The sequence below is a fragment of the Haliotis asinina genome, chromosome 3 (genome assembly GCF_037392515.1).
Source record: "Haliotis asinina isolate JCU_RB_2024 chromosome 3, JCU_Hal_asi_v2, whole genome shotgun sequence".
Classification (NCBI taxonomy): Eukaryota; Metazoa; Mollusca; class Gastropoda; order Lepetellida; family Haliotidae; genus Haliotis; species Haliotis asinina.
The window spans coordinates 84,487,320-84,508,980 of record NC_090282.1 but is presented as its reverse complement, the minus strand read 5'-3'; the positions used below and the strand labels follow the sequence as shown (position 1 = coordinate 84,508,980).

At 38.3% G+C, this 21,661-nt stretch overlaps 1 protein-coding gene across 4 annotated transcripts in view; it reads right to left on the bottom strand.

Moving 5' to 3' along the window:
- LOC137278637 (phospholipid-transporting ATPase ID-like) overlaps positions 1–21,661 on the bottom strand; it is an 81,623-nt gene that overhangs the window by 44,710 nt on the left and 15,252 nt on the right. For 2 of the 4 annotated variants that reach the window (XM_067811120.1, XM_067811123.1), the window contains exons 2-3: positions 10,128–10,193; positions 7,431–7,471 (exon numbers count right to left, since the gene is read on the bottom strand). In XM_067811120.1, the coding sequence (XP_067667221.1) occupies positions 7,431–7,464 (34 nt within the window). In that variant the 5' untranslated portion in view covers positions 7,465–7,471; positions 10,128–10,193. Of the gene's footprint in view, positions 1–7,430; positions 7,472–10,127; positions 10,194–17,914; positions 18,105–20,014; positions 20,083–21,661 lie in introns of those variants that run through there. The other 2 variants (XM_067811122.1, XM_067811121.1) reach the window with 2 other exon arrangements.

Sequence of the window (21,661 nt, the reverse complement as noted above, 5' to 3'; positions counted from 1 at the left end):
TTTTACTAACAGATATTTAGAAGTTTTTGAGTTCTGCTCTGGAAATGAAACACACCTCTCACTTTTGAGACTATGTCTGAAACATTTCCATGGAAACCAAGAAAATAAAAAATCACAAAAACCTGTGAATACCAAAAGGCACCACTATAGGTTCAGACTGTTATATCTACAAAGTTTTGCAGTAAAAATATTTAACGGTTTTTGAGTTCTGCTCCGGAAACGAAGCCCATCCCTCATTTTTGAGACTATGTCCGAAACGTTTCCATGGAAACCAAGAAAATAATAAATCAAAAAACTTGTACATAGCAAAAGGCACCACTTCAGCTTCTGACTGATATATCTACAAATTTTTGCAGAAATATATTGAACGGCTTTTGAGTTCTGCTCCGGAAACGAAACACACCTCTCACTTTTGAGACTATGTCCGAAACATTTCCATGGAAACCAAGAAAACAATAAATCATAAAATCATGATCATAGCTAAAGGCACCACTTCAGCGTCTGACTGATATATCTACTAAGGTTTGCAGAAAAATATTGAACGGTTTTTGAGTTCTGCTCCGGAAACGAAGCCCACCCCACCATAAGACTAACACCAAAATGTTCCATGGAAAAACAAAAAAAATATAAATGACAAAAATCTGTAAATAGCAAAAGGCACAACCATAGGCTGAGATTACTATATCTACCAAGTTTGGTAAAAAAATATTGAACGGTTTCTGTGTTATGCTCTGTAAACACAAGAGTCATCAGAAGATGACATATCCCCCGTCCCCACATGTTTGAAAGGACAAATAATCTGAGAGTTACTCATTGCTTTTTTTAGACTAAGTTTGAATTGTTTCCATGGAATTCATGAAAATTATAAATGCCATATATCTGTAGCCAGCAAAGTCATTACATGCCGGGGGGATAAAAAAGAAAGAGATAGGCAGTAAACTCCTCTGCATCTCCCTCCCAATGGCTGCCTGGCAATATTCCCATATAACAACTGTCCCAATAACCTGCCACATGTACTAAGCACACATGAAGTCATGTCTAACAGTGCAGATACTTGTGTCCATGTGGACAAGACTGGGTCATAGTGAGTGACCTCTGTACACCGACTACTGTGACTGTCGGACAACATTCCAAGATGTCTGAGCTGGTGTTGATTAAAGTTTGATAGGCAGCCTTTGGTACCTGGCTGCAAAGCAGTGAGTAATTTGACCATGTTGAATATTTCAGGACCCAACCAGGATAAGATCAGAGTCATCAGCATCTCTGATACAGGACTTCAACTGGTCTATTTTCATTTCACTGAAACTGCACATTCTTCCAGAATATTCGACTTTCAAAATAAGAATCTATGAAGTTTGGATGAATAACTTATCACAATTTCTGTTAGTACTTTATTTTAATGCAGCACCTTGATGACTAATTGTATAGGAAAAGGTAAACAACTGATAGCAGATGGCTTTAAACATCATCAAGGGTTTCCTTCTGTTTTTCTCAGCAAAGGATACAGGTGTCAGTCTTTGACTCATACAGGCCGCATCTCACTTGGTCAGGACACACACATATATTCCATGGTGCTGTAATTCAAAGCACAGAGCTCCACTGGATGTTCTGTGAATTTCATTCCGACCACAGAAACCATTAATGGACGATTTATTAGGAAGAGATAAATATCCAAGAAACATAACTCTACTTTGGTATCGTTGTGAAATATAATAGCTACATTTTGAGCAGATATGAAATTAAATCCATGCTTATTTGCAGTTTATAACCATAGGTGGAAATTATCTAGTAGCCTCTAGTAGACAAGTAAGATACCATTCTTTGATTGCCCAAAATGAAAACTGACTTGTCTCGGGCATCGGGTGATGGGATTTTTTAACCCCAGGCAAGTCATACTTCAGTCACTAGCTGCTAACCTGCTAACACATGTCTTTGGATTATGGAGACCTTTCAGTTCTAATGAATGAGGACAATTCTCCTCACACTTTCCAGGAAGTAATGTCCTGTACATGCCAAACTCTCTTGAATCAACAAAGCAAATGCTGCCTACTTCACACTAGACAGCCTCGTTAATGAATTCCCTGACCATCTTACCACAGGAACTAAGCTGCTCAAGGTAAGCAAGTGTCATGCATTCACTTATAGCAGGAAATGATTGTGGTTTGCTCATTGTGAAAATATGACAGAAGTTATTCTTCACAAATGTTACTGTCACTTTGTATAACTGATGTTGAAGCTGTGGTTCACTGCCAAGAGGTGCTAACACCATTGTTTGATTGTTGTGTCGATTGTTGTTCAATGCCACAATAAACAATATTTTAAGTTAATGATCACAACCTAAAATAATGCAGGCTGCAATATGGCCTGGTTATTGTGGGTCAGATCACAGCAGGCCAGATGCACTATGGCGTGTGTAGTGTGTCAGATGAAGTCTGTTACCACAATGAGGCTATGTATGAATTGAACTGACAAACATTACAAGCCGTTTCCATGTATGTATGTCAGATAAGATTAAATGTTCTTCATTTCATATAACATGCAATTTCCTTTTGATATTCTATAGCAGTAATGATGGTGGCATAAAGTGTCTAAAAACATTTCATGCCATATGCTGTTACTAAATGAAAAATACCCAAACTTTGTGTCAACATTTTTTTTGCAGAAACAGCCTTAAAACAATATGTCTAACATGAACCCTCAAACTCCAATCAACCATCAACCATTACAGTCACTCTGTACATAACTTACCAAATCCTTCTGTAAAGATTTTGGTCATGCCGCAACACTTCATCTCAACCATCCTCCACCAGACAGAGTCAGACATAGAGATAGTAATAGTTTCCAGTGGACACAGCAAGATGGCTCTAGGTGTGCAAGTGTCGAACAATCCTCATGTCACCTAGCAATCGATCCAGTCACTGGACATGCATCACAATGTGAAAAAGCCTTTAGAAGCCACTATAGAGAGTACAGTGAAATAGAGTGAAGTGAAGAATATTTCGTCTTGTTGTAAGAGGGTTACTCCAGGTTTAACATCACGTACAGGAATGTAAGCATCTCTACATTCTCTAGAAACAGTAACGTCTATGGTCACTTTTCATTCTTAAGGATCATCAGCTCTTGGTTCAATTACACACAGAGACAAAAGCATCACATACTCCAGACAGGTCCATGTTTTTTCCTCACTTCATCTTAAAAAAGAGTTCCTGGAGAGGTATCTAACACCAGTGTTACCAACATCAGCTTTGCCATCAACTCCAAGGGATCAAGAATACTCATGGGATCAAGGTTGCTGTCAAGAGACAGAATAGAGAACAGCTGCCAGTGTTTTCATCAAAATGTGGATAACCTAGCTTAAAAGCAGCACTGCCAAGGGCTCAGCATCGTATCCTAGTGGCTGTTAGGCAAGTCAAATAAGAACTTATTACAATGTCTGCACTGAAGGTGGCGCTGTTACCACATTGACCTTTGTTCATGTCATGCGGCTAACAGAGGCCTTTATAATGAAGATAAAGATCTAACAGCCCTTGATCATGTCATAAGCAAAGCAGCTCAAGCTACAAAGACGATTTGGTCGACCAGAGGCAGAGAAACCACATGCAATGGTACCAGCTACAAGAAGAATAAGACACGTAATCAATAGGAGAACTACTTTTTTGGCTATAAACATCGCTTGTGGGAGAGTGGTGGCTGGGCCAACATGGACAATAACATTCTGCTTTCTCTATAACAATGGCAGTGTTTCTCCTTGGTCTCGGTGGTATTTTTCTGTAAGACACTTAGACATCAGTATGTAATGCTGGTTAGCTGATAGGGACGTTCAGGTGTGCACGTGAAAATACCTAATAATTATTGCTAAAGAACAAAATCAATCATTTACCATGTTTGTACCATTAAAAAAAGTAGGGGATATTCCATTCTGCAAACACACCACCAGAAAATGCTCATGCATATGAGAAAAAGTATTATATGTCAATACAGATGAAACATTTCCAAAGGAATGGAATAAATTGTCACATTCTCCCTTAATTTCTCATAATCTGTTTTATCCTTGGCTTCATCATCTGCATTTTATAAATCTTGTAAACAAAACACTGGAAATGATTACTCAAAGTAATCATTATAACGTGCTTCTCCTTCATCATGTAAATTAGAATGAGAGACTGAGTATTGTTTTATGTTGCTTTCGGCAATATTTACGCAAAATAACCATGGGGAACATCAGAAATGGGCTTCATACGTTGTATCTACATGGGGAATCTAATGAGGTCTTCATGTCAACAAGTGGACACTTCAGATTACCCCACTGCCCCTTTAGAAGATGTCAGACTCTTCTACAGAATCCTAAATAACACAGACCTATTCAAGGCAAAGATGCAAGTGAGAGGAACAAGATGCACCATCAAGTTGCTTGAGACAGTTTGAGCCAGCCATTCACAAGTGTGGGATAACCTAATGAGTCACACCCTGCCAGTTTACAGTATTACTGTTGTTATTTCCTATCTCACCATACTCTGTCCTGAGGTTATCAGTGACAAATACAGGCCAATCAAACATATACATGGGTAACATATTTACAGCTAGCCTCATGCCATGAAATTACATGACTGAATGAGAGAAATATACAAATGAACTAAAGATGAATGGTAATTTGGAACAAACTAAATGGATATCTGACATGGGTCATGTTATATAACATGGTTGTGTATGGCATCACAGACATCAACCAAACCTCATTTATCTCTTATCTCTTATCTCTGTATCATAGACACAATCTTGGTAAAATCATTATGAGCCAAATGAACCACCAAGGTGCACATTGCAAGGGTCATTGACCCAATCAGCATGTACAAAAACACTCCCAATATATACCACTTCCAGCACTGTGATCCTATGGCTGGTGGAACAGGATGGACTGTAATTACAGTACATCAACACCAAGCTGCCACAGGAACTGATTAAACTGTCGGGATGAGGACTGAAAGCAAGGCCTGCAATAGCACTCTGCCACTTCTAACCTAACCCTTACTTCCACCATGACAGATCAGTGTTGCAGTATTCCCTAGATGGTTTCATTAAACAACTGTGATGTCACTCTCACCCAGGGATACAACACTTTCACATCACAAACACCACATTCTCCATCAAGCTTCCACAAGGCTGACCCCTAGAAAGCTACAGTGCGAAAAACTACATCAGGGCTCTGATCAATGGGGAGCTTTATTCCATACCATGGTAAAGTAACATTGAAATCCCACTGGACTTTTCCTGCTTCTACAGTTAAAGTCCTATCTTTATTGAACAGTGACATGTTGTGCGATGGGCATTAGTCACATGAGTTAACCTCCTGCTACTGGTGTCAGCTTTGATTTTTGCCCATTGTATGTGTTTTCTGTGTTGGTTACAAAACAAGGAGAGGAGGGTATTGAGTGGGGACTGCAGATTTTATAGGATACAAGGTTAACTCAGTACATACAGTGTTAAATCAATACAGCATACTGGACAGCAGAAAGACAATATCTACCTACTCAACCAAGTACTCAGATTTCAATGGTGACATTTATGCTTGTACTTTCATAGTTTAGTGTAATAGCTTTCCTCAGAGCATTTCCAAGAAGAAAATATATTTACAGGCACAAAACAACAACTTTCATGGAAGCAGAGACAAGTAGACCAGGAAAGTAGGTTCTAAAAATCAAAGATTACATATTATTCAGGTGTGAGTGAGTAAGGTGATTTTCAACACCAAGGAGTCATCATATTGGCTTCCTGCAAACTAATTAAGACTAGCTTTAGTAAATCCCCTTGATAGCCAGCTTAGAACACTGTCAAAATCAGCAACATACAATGACACTCTCACCCTATGACAACACACTACAACTGATCAATTTACACTTTTGTGCTATTCTGAGCCACATTCAGAGATCTGCATAATACTGAAACGCAATCATTTCATGCGAGCAGAATTTCTGTCATAGAAAAAACAAAACATTAAATTGCTCCAGTCTGAAATACTGTCTCTTGTCACATCTGATTTTCTTAATATATTTTAGAAATGTCCTTTACTACTTAATGCAAATGTCTGACAAAATCATTTCTTTAACTGCAAGTATAAGACAATGCAGAAATCAGAGTTCAGTGTGTACATTTCTGAGCGCAGACATTCGAACCCCATATATCCAGACATTTTGGTTTCATCCGGATAGCGAGACCTCCAGTTAACTGGATGAAAAAAGCAAACCATGAAAACTAAGTTAAAGCAAAAAGTGAAATGTTTTTTATGTACATATATCAATAAATCAATAGTCAATAGTAGTAATGGTGAATCATCATTACATACAAGTGCACCGATAATACATGGAGGTTACAAGTTGTCAGGTTGTCTCGGACAGAATCATGTGGTGAGTGAAGCTTCAGGTGGTAAGTAATTCCGTAAATACATGACTAAAAGTCACTATTTTGCCAATTGCATATTCTTTTTTTAATTTGAAAGATACATTTCTTGCCCTGAAAACGTATGACATCGCATTGAACTTATGCTGTCTACAGAAAGTATACTTCCACACCTGATCACATGACTTAGATCATGTGGTAGGCTATTTTTAACTTGCATCGTGACAAATAGTAGGGGTCGATTTATAAGTGTTATATACAAGGTAGTTAACAGTAATCCTACACGTGTTTTCATTACCGATAAGATGTTCTCACACCCGCCAAATCCTAATGATCAACCTGAGTGACATGTGTCCCTAGTGTTTTGATGGCTAATTAATCAATTCACATCAAATGCCTTCAGATAGATTAAGAATGAAATCACTCAGTTGTGCTTTAAACGTTATTGACATGACACATACACATGCATGTGTCCACAGATCTTTTCGTCTGGATAACAGGATCATTTTTCAATGGAAATCTATAGGAATGGTTTGAAAATTCGCCGTCCAGGTCCGGAAGTGCAGGGTCCAGTTAAGCAAATACAATTACTGAACGTAAGTTTCATTTCACATAAAAATTGTCTGGAAGGAGGGGTTTCCGGATATGTGGGGTCCGAGTAAATAGGGTTCGACTGTTGACAAATCGCTACAATTAATGATAATATGTGTTAACTAAAATATAGGAGCCCCTTGTTTTTTAAGAGCCATCACCAACACATGCAGAGGCAAGTCAACTGTTCACCTGAAAACTCTCGGCAACATATGGTAGAAGTCAATTTAGGAAATGCATGGAACATGATCACTCTTGCGTCAAACTTGGAAACAATTTACTCGCCATGAATACTCAATTCACTCACTCCCTCACTCACCCATCCACCCACCCACTGGAAACAATTTCCCTGGCCAGCATTTAACCTATGCACATGGTGTTTGTGATGATGATGATGATGATGATGATGATGATGAATGATGAATGATGAATGATGATGGACTTACCCGGTGGTCGTTCTTTCTTCCAGCATAGATTCATGGTGAATCTGTAACAAATATAGTCAACATTTTACAAGAGTTAAATTTGCAACCTTCTCTTTACCAGATTTAGAAAGGAGTTGAAATGGGACCTTCGTCACACTAGTGCCAGTACAGTGTCATTGGTTCTCTTGTGACAACACAAAAAGGCCTATTTTGATACCAAACATTAATATGACATCTGCACAAAGACTAAAAGTTTCCTTCTATGCAGGATACCTTCTATGCTATCAGTGTTTGGCTTTTGTAGTACACAGTTCTCTTGTTCTCCTGCCTTGATGATGGTCTTTTGTATAGTTGAAACATTGCTTTGAATATCAGAAAGGGTGCTGTGTTGATCCAAATGCAATCAATGTTTGGATCATGAAATGGCCAGCTTATACCGTGACACAAACAGTAGCATTACAATAGTGTTAAGTTAATAGAATCCCTGATCCAACAAATATCACATGGAAGGGAATCTGCAGAGATTGTACAACATGGACCACTGGCATGTAATTTGTCTCATGTCATACTTACATTTTAATATTGGGGAAATCTTAAATTGAAAAACTTTGCTAATTTTCAAATTTGAACACAAGCTGTAAAACTATAAAGTATATGCACTGGCCTGAAGCAGCTAAGGACTGTCAGTTGTCAGAGCCAGTTTGTGGTGTAAAAATTAAGATATATGATTAATGAATGCGATTACTCTTCATCAAAGTAGAGACTATATTTATCATAAAAATATTGCATATTTTCTTGAATACAAGCAAATGTAACTACTTTGTAATACTTCCTAGCTAAAATGCATACATTCTACCTCATAATAAATTTCGAAATGCATTCTGAGATACACAATATAATTTCTATGTTGGTTTGTTATTTAATGCTGCACTAAGCAGTATTCCAGCTATATTACCCCTGAATGATTAACATCATAACCACTGATTTGCAAAAAGGGATATGATGCTTTGTCACTAGACTAAGCCACCAAGCATGACACCCCCCACCCAAATGTCAGTGGCCTCTTACAAATAGGGATTGATGATGTCTAGTTCTAACCCACATTTTCACTGATAAAAATCCTGAATAACTTCAGAAAAATGTAAAACCTCATGTAAAAATACATAATGAACACGTTGTATTTACCTTATTTATTGACTGTTTGCTCAAGCAAAAGTTAACTGAATCCCTTTGTTTCTCAAACATAACAAACTGTCACAGTGAAATCATTACGTTTGGAGGGAACAGTATCATATTCAATTCACACACTAAACATGTGGACATCTGAAATTGTTTTGCATGAGAGATACAAAAATCTATAGCAGTATCAAAAATACAGCAGATAATGTGGGCGTCATTCAGATACCTCACAGGTGACAACAAAGCCTGACAAGTTCTCCAGGTATGAAACGTACATCTAAATATTTAGCGTATCCATGGTCTGGACCATCACATGTGATCAATATCTCGTATTGCTAGGTGTAGTCATGGATGGAAGCAGCCATTTCTAACTTGTGTTTGAGAATGCACTGTGTAAAAAGCAATACAGACATAATGGCGGATTCCGCCCACCAAGATGAGGGCTATGGTGAGGCTCTGTAACTAGGGACATACTGTTTCAAGCTATATCAGACAGGCATCACATGTCTAATATTGATATTGTTTTACTGAATGCTTTTACAGCTTACTTGTTTCCACTGTAATATTCAGGGATGGAAGGTAGCCAAGAGGTTAAAGCGTTTGCGTGTCATACTGTTGGCTTGCTGTAATGTTTCCAAACGTTTCCAGGGTAAAATTCTTCAACTCACTCACAAGCCAATCACTTTTTTAAAAATATGATTTTTAAAATCACACCAAATATTTTGAGTTCACTTGCCCTGCATTTTCAGCAGTTTCATTCGAACACAGAAACAATTATTATGTGAGCTTACTCGAAAGTACAACCACCTTCTTTGTGGACTGGTGTTTTGAGTCACTAACTGTAAAAGTGTTATTTACACAGGTGTTTTCATTGCGTGTTACTTTGTCTGTGACCTGATAATTGTGACATGGTATTTTCTGACCCAGTTTCACATCCTAAGACCCATGTGTATGTTATATCTAAGTGATGAGCAGCTTACATGGCATGTGTCAGTCAACATATGAAGATAAGTGACCTGTGAACTTTGACCAGTATTCAGGTATATCACGAGTGGGTATGTCATGTGGAAGCAATCACAGAAATGATGCACAATGCTTCTTTTTCAGTGAAACATGGCATGGAGTTGATGTACCTAGAAATCTAATGACTCCTGTCTTATCACCAACACTGACTGTGCAAGATCGCATGTAAAGAGGCCTCAAAGGGAGATTACTCTGTCTCGCACATCTGGGAAATCCCATTTGGTTCTTGTAACACCAGGCATAGATTGGGATGCCATGCTGTCCTTTCCAATCACTAAGGGATAGCATTGCAATGCATGCCAATATCACTTTATCAACATTATCACTACACTAAGGCAAGATGATACCTCTGTGAGACCTTTCAGTTATTCAATTTAAATATAACAGACAGTAGAAAAATTTAGATACAAATATCTTACATGATGGCTCAGTAAAAAACAAAAACTCATATTATATCACATAAATCTCCAATGACAACAAGTACAGACTGTACAATGACATCCCTCTTGGCCTTACCTTCTTGTATCAGTAGCGCATAGGGGGTATCTGTATCACCATGTCAGTAGCTCCGCTCTAGCACAGCTGAAAGGAAACATCAATAATTAAAACATGTTCACAAATGGCAAACATCATCGGTACTTTCCACGGTCTTTCTCTGTTCATCAAATTTCACACAGCTCTGGGTGAAAATGTATCATGGTCATTTCAACCTATGATAACAAAATACATTTCAAAGATATGTACTCTTGAATTCTTTTATACTGAAAGCAGTGTGTGTGGGGGAAATGGAAAATTCAGGTCAATGTGCAGATCAGTGTCTATCTGTCCCTGGTAATATGCACTGAGTAGGTGCTAAAGCATATTGTTTATATAATTATTATGACAAAATACACTACTGGTGAGCATGTTGCTTTTGGGAGAAGAATTATCCTGTTACCATGGTTTCCGAAATACAGCATTCAACACAATACAACTTGAGCAAGTTTACACTTACTGAAACAAGGCATAAAAAGTTATGACCTAAGAAGAGTTCAGAGAAAACACCCATTAAAATGTTGAATTTCTCCAAACATTTACACAACACACTCACAACTGGTTCTCAGAACAACTCACAAAATGACATGAACATAACACTGGGATGCAGATGAAAGACAACAAAATCTATCACCAAATACATATCAGCAAAGACCCCGAGTGGTGAACATTGCAATTGGTTCTATGTAGCAACACTTCTCACTTAACTTTGTACAATAGAAAGGTTTCCATCTGAACTATTTATATACTTACACAGCAGTTTCCACACCAGTTGCCTAACAGTTTTCACCTGTCCTATTTCAGGTTAGTAATTCCACAATAAGAATACATTGCGAAATACAAATCATACGATGGGAGTGACTAGTGAGCATACAGAGCCATGCAACACAGGTATGTATGTTTAACTAGCACAACCTATCTATCTGTAGCTACCTTGGTTTATACTTATACTCTTCTGAAACTCCCCCTTAGCCTCCCCTCCCCTCCTCCACTCCTTCATAGGTGTGGTGGACCATGATAAAATCTCCACCCTCAGCCCCTACAGTATACCTGCCTACACACTCTCAGGTGTGATGTACTGTTCTAAAATCTCCACCACTAGCTCCATTCCACCTCGACCAAAGCCCCCAAAAGTATACCTGCCTACACACTCCCAGGTGTGGTGTACTGTTCTGAAATCTCCACCACTAGCTCCATTCCACCTCTACCAAAGCCCCCCAAAGGATACCTGCCTACACTATCTCTTGAGTGTGGTGTACTGTGCAGTTAATTACTAGAAACTAATTTTAGATCTGCAATCTCTGTTGATTTATACATGCAAACATTTGAATAATAGTAAAACAGCAGGTGACAGTGAAATCTCACATGGACAGGCACAGTATCTGATAGACTAACAACTAGTCTCTGAAATAGAACATATTTTACAGAAGAACATTCATAATTAAAAAAAATATATAATGAAATGAAGCCCTGAGACTTTCTCCTGACACTAAGGGAATCTAGAGTTGCCACATTTTCTAGATCTGCATGGTCTTTCTAGGATATATTTGCTTCAGGGTCTCTATGAAAGACTAAATATCTAATAGAAGGGAAAATGTTCCACTAAATATAATTCTGTTTGAAAACATGCCCAAAACATCCTGTACATTGACTTTTATTTATATCTTATCTTACTTGAAAAAACAATTCTCCTTGCAGTAAAGGAATGAGGGGACCTAAAACAGTTTATCTCGCCTACCTACAAAAAACATAGTCATCTTCCAACAAATAATTACTTCCACTTGTCAACAGGCGCATTTTGACCCCACCCACTCATATCTCATGACAGATAAAAGATTGTGTCCCAGCACTACATAGTGGATCATATTGCACAACAGAGTCAGAATGTAAAATAGAAACATATGTACACTGTCATCATTTCCAGCAACTGCAGTGCGATGTAAAACAAACTGGTAAATAGCAATGACCTTTTCAAAAACAAATGGGACAAGGCTGTGATTTAAATGTAGGTTTCTGATAAAGTGTGCTGGACTGTGTGTCAGCTCCAGACATACCAGCTGTCCGAAGTTTGTGATGACAGCAATAAAGCTTGTGACATCTTGAAAACAAAAGGCAGAAGATCTCAAACTGACAAATCATCTCCTGGAATGGAGACATAACATGCTGGATTATCAGGGAGCAGCAATATAATATACCCATCATTTCAGAAACTGAAGACTTACTTCATCCTTTCTTTTCACTTGACCTCTGCATAAAGGTAAAATAGCATTGGCTAATCCAGCAATGTGCGCTGTCACCCGTCATTTTCAACAACTAATTTAGAAGAATTACAGATCATTTCACAAAGATTGCTGAACCCTTTTCAGCCGTTGAATGGCTGCACGGAGGTATAATTACTGTCATGAGCCACATGTTGTAAAACAAGGATTGTCACTAAGGTGACAAAATCCCCTGCCGCAAATTATCAAATTAAACCCAAAAAGTAATGAAAGTGAAGGTCATAGTTTAAGATGGATCTAAATGTCAACAAAAACATGACCAGTCAACCTCTCTTGATATCTTGCTGACGTAGTTGAAACACAAATATTTTCAAGACTCACTTTAACCTTGACATGAATTAATATCATGATGTATTAAATATGCAGAAATAGTAACAGAGAAATTCCTTATCAAAACACATTCCAGAGCAGCCTGCGTAAAATCCAGTGAACCATTCTTGAGATAACTTCCTGACATGTTAATATGCAGTTTAATATGCTGAAATCTTCAAAGTGTCCCTATAACCTTGAAAATTAAGTATGGTCACCAAAATCTACTGAGACCTGCACCTTCCCTAGATAAACCTTGGTATCGAATACGAAGAAAATATTGTAAACGGTTTTTGACATCTCTTGCCAACAAGGGTAAAAAGGTAAGTCCCCTTGACTATAGGGGACTCTGAAATTAAGGTCAAAGTCACCAAAACTGACTGGGACCTTTCTCATACTGTGATAAACCAAGGTACCAAATATGAAAAGAATGTTGTCCACAGTTCTTAAAATGTTCAAATTCTATGTAGAAACATATGGAGCCTAATACTATATCTCCCACTTCATGCCACACACTCAGTGAGGGATAAAACATGACATCCTGGTGCCAATTCAACTTCAACTTGCAAAAATTTCTTCATTTTCTCAATTGACAGAGAATATTGCACATACACAAACATCTCATGAATCCACCCCTGAAACATCTTGACACTACTGCTGATGTACAATTGCAATGACCTCCCCAAAACACGATACACTGTCAAAGGAAGAACTGCTCCACTTGACACATTCCCATGTTGGACAGTTATAGTCTTCATGGCTGTCACAAGCAGACATATAAGTAAACCCACTTTGTCAGATTTCTTTTTGATAGTCACTGACCCATTCACATCAGTCATGTCCTTGAACGTATTGATGGCAAGGGTCAAACACAGCATGACAGTAGCCATGGGTCAGTTGTCCCCCTGCTGGACCCTGGAAATAGTTGTGGTCCTGCTGTGCCAGGTCATCATGTCACATTCACACAGAAATGTCCTTTCATTTGTCAGTGAGAAGGCATCAAAGATGTCAAGTAGCACCTTTTTGATGGGTTCAAATACTGTTACTCTGCAGCTACATTTCTGTCAACGTGTCCCCTACTAGTTGATCTAGTCCAGTGACAACATGGCTACCTTGTGTTGTAACTGCTGTAACATCCCAAGTGAAAGATACGATAAATAACACAGAGTGAGAAGAACTATGTGGAATGTGGATAGACCTCCAGCAACAGGATGAGTCCACCAGACACCATATCTGTATGTCACGACTTGTAACATTTACACTTGTAAGGAAAATAAATGAAAACATCACACAGATATATAAACTTGGGTACACATTTGATGTTGATTAATAAAACCTGTTTATACAGTCATCTAGTATCATGTCAATGTCATGCAGCAATTGATAGTGTCATGCATTACTTCACACTGCAAGATCTATAGTATCATACCGCACCCTAGAGATTTCTAAATCATGATGTGGATATTAAGCAAAACTTCCTATTAACACTCAATGTGGTCTGTGATTCTGAACCTGTTCTCAGATCTTCAGTTTGGCTACAAAACTGGTGAAATTAAAGATTAAACTTGGTGAAAAATATAAGTAAAGTGACAATTTTTTGTATAGTTCAAGTAAGACTAGCTACAAACTAATAATCATGGAACCACTCTGGCAACTCAAAAACTGCAATGCCTGTCACTGGGCACATAGCAGTTTTGATTCTTCACACGGTCAGGGCTAGAGTTAACAGATGTTAACCTAATTGCACCAGGTACAACCCAAGATAATAACCTTGTTTACAGACACCTAGTTTACACCAGCAAGATTACAGCTGCAATGTAGTGTGTTAAAAGGTCAGAGGTTTCGGTGCACATAAACATATTTCCATAGTGAGGACGCATGAAACCATTATGAGCAACACAGTGACGCAGATGATTCCCTGACTACAAGTGAGTGAGTTTAACATCACACTTAGCAATATTCAACCGATGACGAGTCAACCAAGTCAGCATGTTAGTCGCCTCTTTCAACAAGCATAGTCACCTTTTATGGCGAGCATGGGTTGCTGAAGGCCTATTCTACCCCAGACCTTTATTGGTTCCCTGTCTACATAAGCTGTCACATGTCTACATTCGGTGCCACAATGAGTTGACATTCTTATGCTTTTAATCCTGGATTTATATTTGATATATTTCTTGTAATATTGGGTTACACCAGTACAAGTAACAAAGCACTAAATTGAGCCCTGACAGCAGTAAATGTAAATGGACAAAGTAACTCCAATGAAAAATTAGCTAGAAGTTGGTTTAGATGCCATTGGTTAAGTGCAGTGTTACTTTATTAAACAATAATTCACCATAAACCTTGCACAAGTTCCTTTGTCAATCAATGTACATATCAACTCGGTAGTTATGGTAATGGCTCTCAGAAAAATCATAAATAGATTAAATTTTAACGCTGGGTTTCCTAATGAATACCAAATGATTTCAGAGAACAAATGACACATGTGTGAACAAAATGTGATTAAGGAACTGATGGACATCCTGTTAGGTATTGTATCAATTCAAGCCTATCAAACGTAAAGTTTTTCCACCTCTAAAAAACTTACAATTAAAAAACAGGCATAGAATACCCGTTGATACGTTGACTATAAACAGTGACCAATCAAATAGTGGCTTTCATTTCGTCAACCAATCAATAATGGTGAGCAAGTGAAGTAGAAAGCTTCCACATCTACCTTTTCATGCTTTAGAAACAGAAAACTACTTCATTAGAGGGCTGCTAGATTAATTAATGGCAAGTACTGTGTTTCACAATCAGAATTAATTGCAGGTGATATTCTAAATGAACTTGTGACATTAGCTTTTCCTGGCATGGAAGTGAAACAACACGATATTAACAAGTTTTGGGGTTTCTTAAATAAAAAACTAATTGTTAGAGTGAAGACATGGTTGTCATATCATCTCATATCCATACCAAAGACGGTGTAGACTAAGCCACATATTATTTCTTACAGCACAGTGGATAAAGTTGAATTAGGTAATAGCTGCAAGTTAGCATTGTTGGGAGGATTTTGTCTTATTTGTATAACTTTCTAACCTCTTATACTGTTATAATGAATAAACATTGTAAAAACACAATGGGTATCTAAAACTATAGATACCCACTTGAAAATAGAAATAACCACTTAGTTTCTTATGTATGGGTATCATAGACACATGGCCAAAAGTTTATGTTATCTTTTTCTTCCTAGACACAGGGATAAACATTTGTTTCTTTAAACCAACACACTCAAAATGAGCCACTTTCTCGTCCTTGTTGGGATCAGAACTCATGTATTGGACACTACTGGTCTATGCTGGAACAGCTCTCTTGACAAAGCAGAATACCAATAGATTGCAACACCTACAGCAGAAGCTATCAGAATACCTTGGCAACACTTAGGCAATTCCTACTCTGGAGAACAATTGTTTATATGATCTTTGTCAGCCTAAATATGTCACCTTGTGATTAATATTGAGTACTGGAAACCTGTTCTGCTACTGAATTCCCAGAGGACAAATATTCTAAAGCACATCCATTAAATGATATTCAAGCTGTCCTAAAGGTTTTTGTCACAAACCATTCAAAGCATCAACCATGCTTAATTGATGCCTGTGTCCATATGCAGTAACACTACCTAAACATTACAACACCATCTAGCTGCACATGGCAAAATAATCTTGCTGATCAGGTAGCAGCTGTCAACATGCTTCAAAACAAGCAAGAAGACAAAGTCATCAATACTTTTCATAAATATGTCACCCAGTTATGATTACAGTATGTCAGTATTTTGTTGTGTATAATTTGTCAGAGTGGACGGAGAGTATAGTAAGGTTTCACTGTTCTGGTGCAGAAAAGAACACTACCACCAAATTCTTCTGAAGTCGAACTCGTTGCTGTAGAAATGCCAAGTTACAGCATTCAGAAATTCATAACTACCGAAAGGCACAAGTACACCACCAGACCTATCTATGTACCAAATTTGGTGAAGAAATAGTGAACTGTTTGAAGGTTCTGCTCCAGGAAAGAGCACAACCACCAGTTTCAGTCGGTGTCAAAACTGTTGTCATGGAAACCACAAAAATATATGGGTCTAACCATCAAATGGGACATCTAGGGATCATGCTTGATATATCTACCAAATGTGATGAAGCTAGCATGTATTGATTAGAAGATCTGCTCTGGACAACATGACATCATCGTAAGTCATGTTTCCATACAAACAGCAAAACCTAAAAATCACATCTGGGTCTAACCACCAAAACACACATCTAGAGATCACGCTTGATATGTGTACCAAGTTTGCTTAAGCTATCACAAATAGTTTAGGAGATATGCTCTGGACAAAGTGTGACGGATGGATGGAGTGAACAAAGTTGCAGGGGTTGTAGAAACAAGTTATTATAAAAACTAGATGTCATAAAAAGTATCATAAAGGTTACCATAAAAATAATGAAGTTTTGGTTTTGCATGTCTTCATTTTTCTATCCAAACCTCCATCAGGCAAATCCTACTCCCATAATGACATACATTCATATTAGGAAATGTATACAATCAAATACATAGTTAACTTAATTCCCACAGAATTCAGACTTCAACGCTATAATTATCTGATCCAATCATATGATTTCCATGAGTCAAGAAGCCTAGCTAAGAACAGGTTGAATAGCTTCAGCATCACATGTATATTTGCATTGTAAGGTTTGAAGCATGCTTGATGACCAATAACACAGGGCAAATAGCCTATTCAGTCAAGGACCATAAATACCCTCCCTGGATCTACAGATACTGATGTAATGGCACTCAGACTCGGATCACACTGATAGTACATGAGAAGGGAATTAGTATCAGGTTTCGTCCAATAAAAATACAGTGCCTCAGAAACACAACTATTTGATACATGATTGCCATTACTGAAAAACAGTTTGAAGTTGTAAACAAGGTATTTCCAAAACACAAACTATTATTCCTAAGTACACTGCCATCTTTGCCAGATATAAACGAGAAAGATGTTTAAACTTAAGAAACCAAAGATAGACGACTATTAAATATATATGTCGGAAACATCACACTGATGATGAATGATCATAATTTTGATGTCAGTTTTGAAGCCAGCTGTCATTTATTCAATATTTGGGATTATGCTCAAGAGTCGCTTACCTGCTCTAGCTGAAGATCCATTATGAACACATTTCTACCCGAATCAAAAGCAACAAATTGGGAGACTAACACCCCGAACACCATCACACAATCAGTTTGTAGCAGTAGCCTCTACACACACAGACACACAGAGGCGACTCCACACACAAGGCCAACCTATACCTGGATCAGCCATTTTGTCGCGGCTTGACAAAGTATGTCACCACAGATCAATACAGCTCAACAACTAGCAGAGGTAGGACAAACCAATTGGTGGCAGCATAAGGATAGAGTACCCAAAGTACAGTACCTCTACACAAGTTGACTAGTAGAGGTAGGACCAACAGCTTGGTGACAGACAGGACAGAGCACCCCAAGTATACCAATCCACAGGTTGACTAGCAATGGTAGGACCAACAGATTCGTGGCAGTCAGGACAGAGTACCCCAGGTACAGTACCACTGCACAGGTCGACTAGCAAAGGTAGGACCAGCAGCTTGGAGGCAGAGTCAAGATACAGTACCCTAGGTACAGTACCTCTTCATATGACAACTAGCAGTGGTAGGACCATTGGTGGTAGCATCAGGTTAGAGTACCCCAAGTACAGTACCTCTACACAGGCAGAACCAACAGCTTGGTTTCCGTCAGGATAGAGTACCCAAGTATAACACTCCATACGTCGACTTGCAGAGGTAGGACCAACAGATTGTGGCAGTCAGGATAGAGTACCCAAGGCAAACTAATACCAAACAAGTCAGCTAGCAGAGGTAGAAATAACAGCCTGGTGGCAGCAAGGATAGAGTATCCTAAGTGTCAGAGGTAAGACCAAAAAATTGGAGACTGAGTCAAGACAGGAAACCCCAACTCGACTACGTCCCAGTTGAGAAGCAGAGCCAGGACCAACCGATTGGTGCCCAATGTAGTTTAACCACTAATTGATACAGAACAACAAAACAGTTGTTTATAAGGATATCCAAGATGGTTCTCTGCAAAAGTAGGAACCCTCACTCACGAGCAGAGTAAGTAACCCATTTGTTGCTGAGATAAAACATTACAGCAGAGGTAGAAACTATCCATAACAGGGGTCCAGGTAGAACCCATCCAAGCTGCTAGATTGAGAATCTGGACTGTCCAAAGTTTCATATCCTGAAGCTGTGAATCTGTAACAGTGTCAGGGAATTACATATCCACAACTCTCTATGTCAGGAAAACTTACACGAAATACAGACAACAAAAAAACTGAATTGCAAAGAAATCACTTCTTTACAGCAAAATTATCTACCATTGTAAAGAGTCCTGATGCAGACCCGCACATCTTCACTGCAGAATTCTCTACTATTGTCAAGAGTCGTGATGCAGACCTGCACATCTTGGTAGTAGCTCTACTTACGTCAATTCATCCATCGAGAAGAAAAACATGCTCACTTAACAATTGATTTACTATGAATTATTAACAGCAGAAGAAAAGGGAATGCTTACCTGGAACAGAATTGCCTGGGAATGGGAAAATAGGTTCTCACTAAAGCCAATAATGTTGTCTCTGTGTCACAGGGACATGGGATGTCATAACAGCAGGACCAGACAAGCCGGTGACTAAGGGGACATGATCACACTTCTGAGATGCTCTACATCAGACAAACCAGTGACATAGTTGTCAAGGCCACAAAGCAACTGATTACATCTATCTCATTGATGGTTCTTTCTCTGTTGGGTAGGTAGATAGATAGGTAGGTTTGTAGGTTGGTATGTTTTTTCATTTTCAATTTGTAAAAAAAATATTTAAATTTACCACACCTTAGGAACATATATAACAATTCTGTGTATTAGAACACTCAGTTACTTTTGTCTGTCTGTACAAGTCACAATATATTGTACAACACAACCAGTCACATTATAATGTAACGAGCAATGATATGATGTGTAAGATATGTAACAGGCTACAAGCAAGTATGTCCCTTACAATTTTCTTCCTGATTCTCCATAACAGTTTAACTGATTGACACATCCCTATTTCCGTTGAGTGATGCAGAAGAGCTGATATGCATGACAAGACATTACTCTACATCTCACATTTAGAAATACCAAGTCAAGATGGGCAACAGGTGTGGAAAACGGGTTTACCTGTCAGCCTTTGAGTCTGTCCCACTATCCATGTCATGTGACCACAGGAAACAGTATTGCTTAATACCTGCACACGTGGGCTGGGTGGTGAGCCAGCTGACTGACCTCATGGTAATAACAGGAAACCCTCTGAGAGCAGTGAGTACAATGTAGTGTTACTCATAGTAGCAATGTCGGTTAGTGTGAGAATGTACTAGTTTGATAACTCTGGAATGTGGACAGTTCTGTAGCAATAAGACAATAAGTATAGATATACTCCTGTCCATATCTGCCATGGCTGTTCTTGCTTACACTACAATACCAAATAAGTAATTAAGAAATACAAAGGCAGATGGGGGAAGCATGTGGAGTGTGAAGCATACTGCCTTGACATAACAGAAATACATTAATAACAGTGTACTGAACACAACAATACCAAGCACAAAGTTATTCTGCTGCTCTCGCACGCACACATGCACGCATGCACAGACACACAGACACACAGACACAGAGAGGGTGCTGTCATACTGGCTTGTAAAGGGTGTAAAGAGATTGGCTGCCCTTCTTATTCGTGTCACAATAACTGAAATAAACACAGATACATGTAGTCCTTTGTGTTTTCAAGGTTTATGGGATTTCAAACAGCATCCTATAACATAAAATTATCTGTCAAAAGTAAATATTGAACTTCTAATTAGACTTGGATCACCTGAGTGATACCCTCTTCCTAGTATATTAATGGCAACCGTTCTCTCCGAGGCTGTAACTGTTGACTGACAACAGGGTAACCTCTACATGCTCCATTATCATAATAACAGAAATGTCTGACCTAAGCATAGGTTCATATAGACAAGTAACTGACACAGATGTTGTATGCATATGTCATCATGTCGTCCAACTGTCAAAGTGTCAAACACTGGTGTCACCCAACCTCTGAATTTCCTTAAGTTAAGTTGAAGATAAAATCAATCTTCAGCAGAGAACCTTCAGTGTCACCAGTTTGGATCCAGTCATTCTGAGAATATGTCATGAGTACTTTTTCTGCGTATGAATTCAATGCAGGACAGCTGATGTGGACAAAGATGCAGACATTTTGCCCTCTGTGAAAACCAATGTGATCATTGAATATACATTGACTGGCCATGACAGTGACATTCTCCAGGATTCTCAGTCGTGTGCATCTTGCAGGCAAATTGGAATGCAACTGCCATTTTGCTACAAATTTTTTTAAGTCATTTCATTAATATAACATTGTGTTTTGAGATCATAATAAATCCAGTCATATAAAAAAGCATTAACACCTATTTATTTTTCTTATTTCAGTTATTATCCCTGCATAAAGTTCAATCCATGGGTTCAAGGACATAACAAAAGCAGGATACATCCCATGGCATAAAGAATGAATGAGTGAGTGAATGATGTTTTTTAACCTATTTCAGCAACAAGTCTACACTAACATATAGACACAGCAATGCAGGAGAATAGCACAAAGTGATGAATGGTCTCAGCAGCAAAGTCTTGGTCAAACCATGAAGAATGCTACGCAGTTAATACAGATTCTGGTCATCATGGCAATTTCATGACTTCTGCAAGTTCTGACAATATTCTATGACAATATGAAAATTGAAAAATATCTTCAAAGACGTTTTTGGATGGCAATAATTCAAA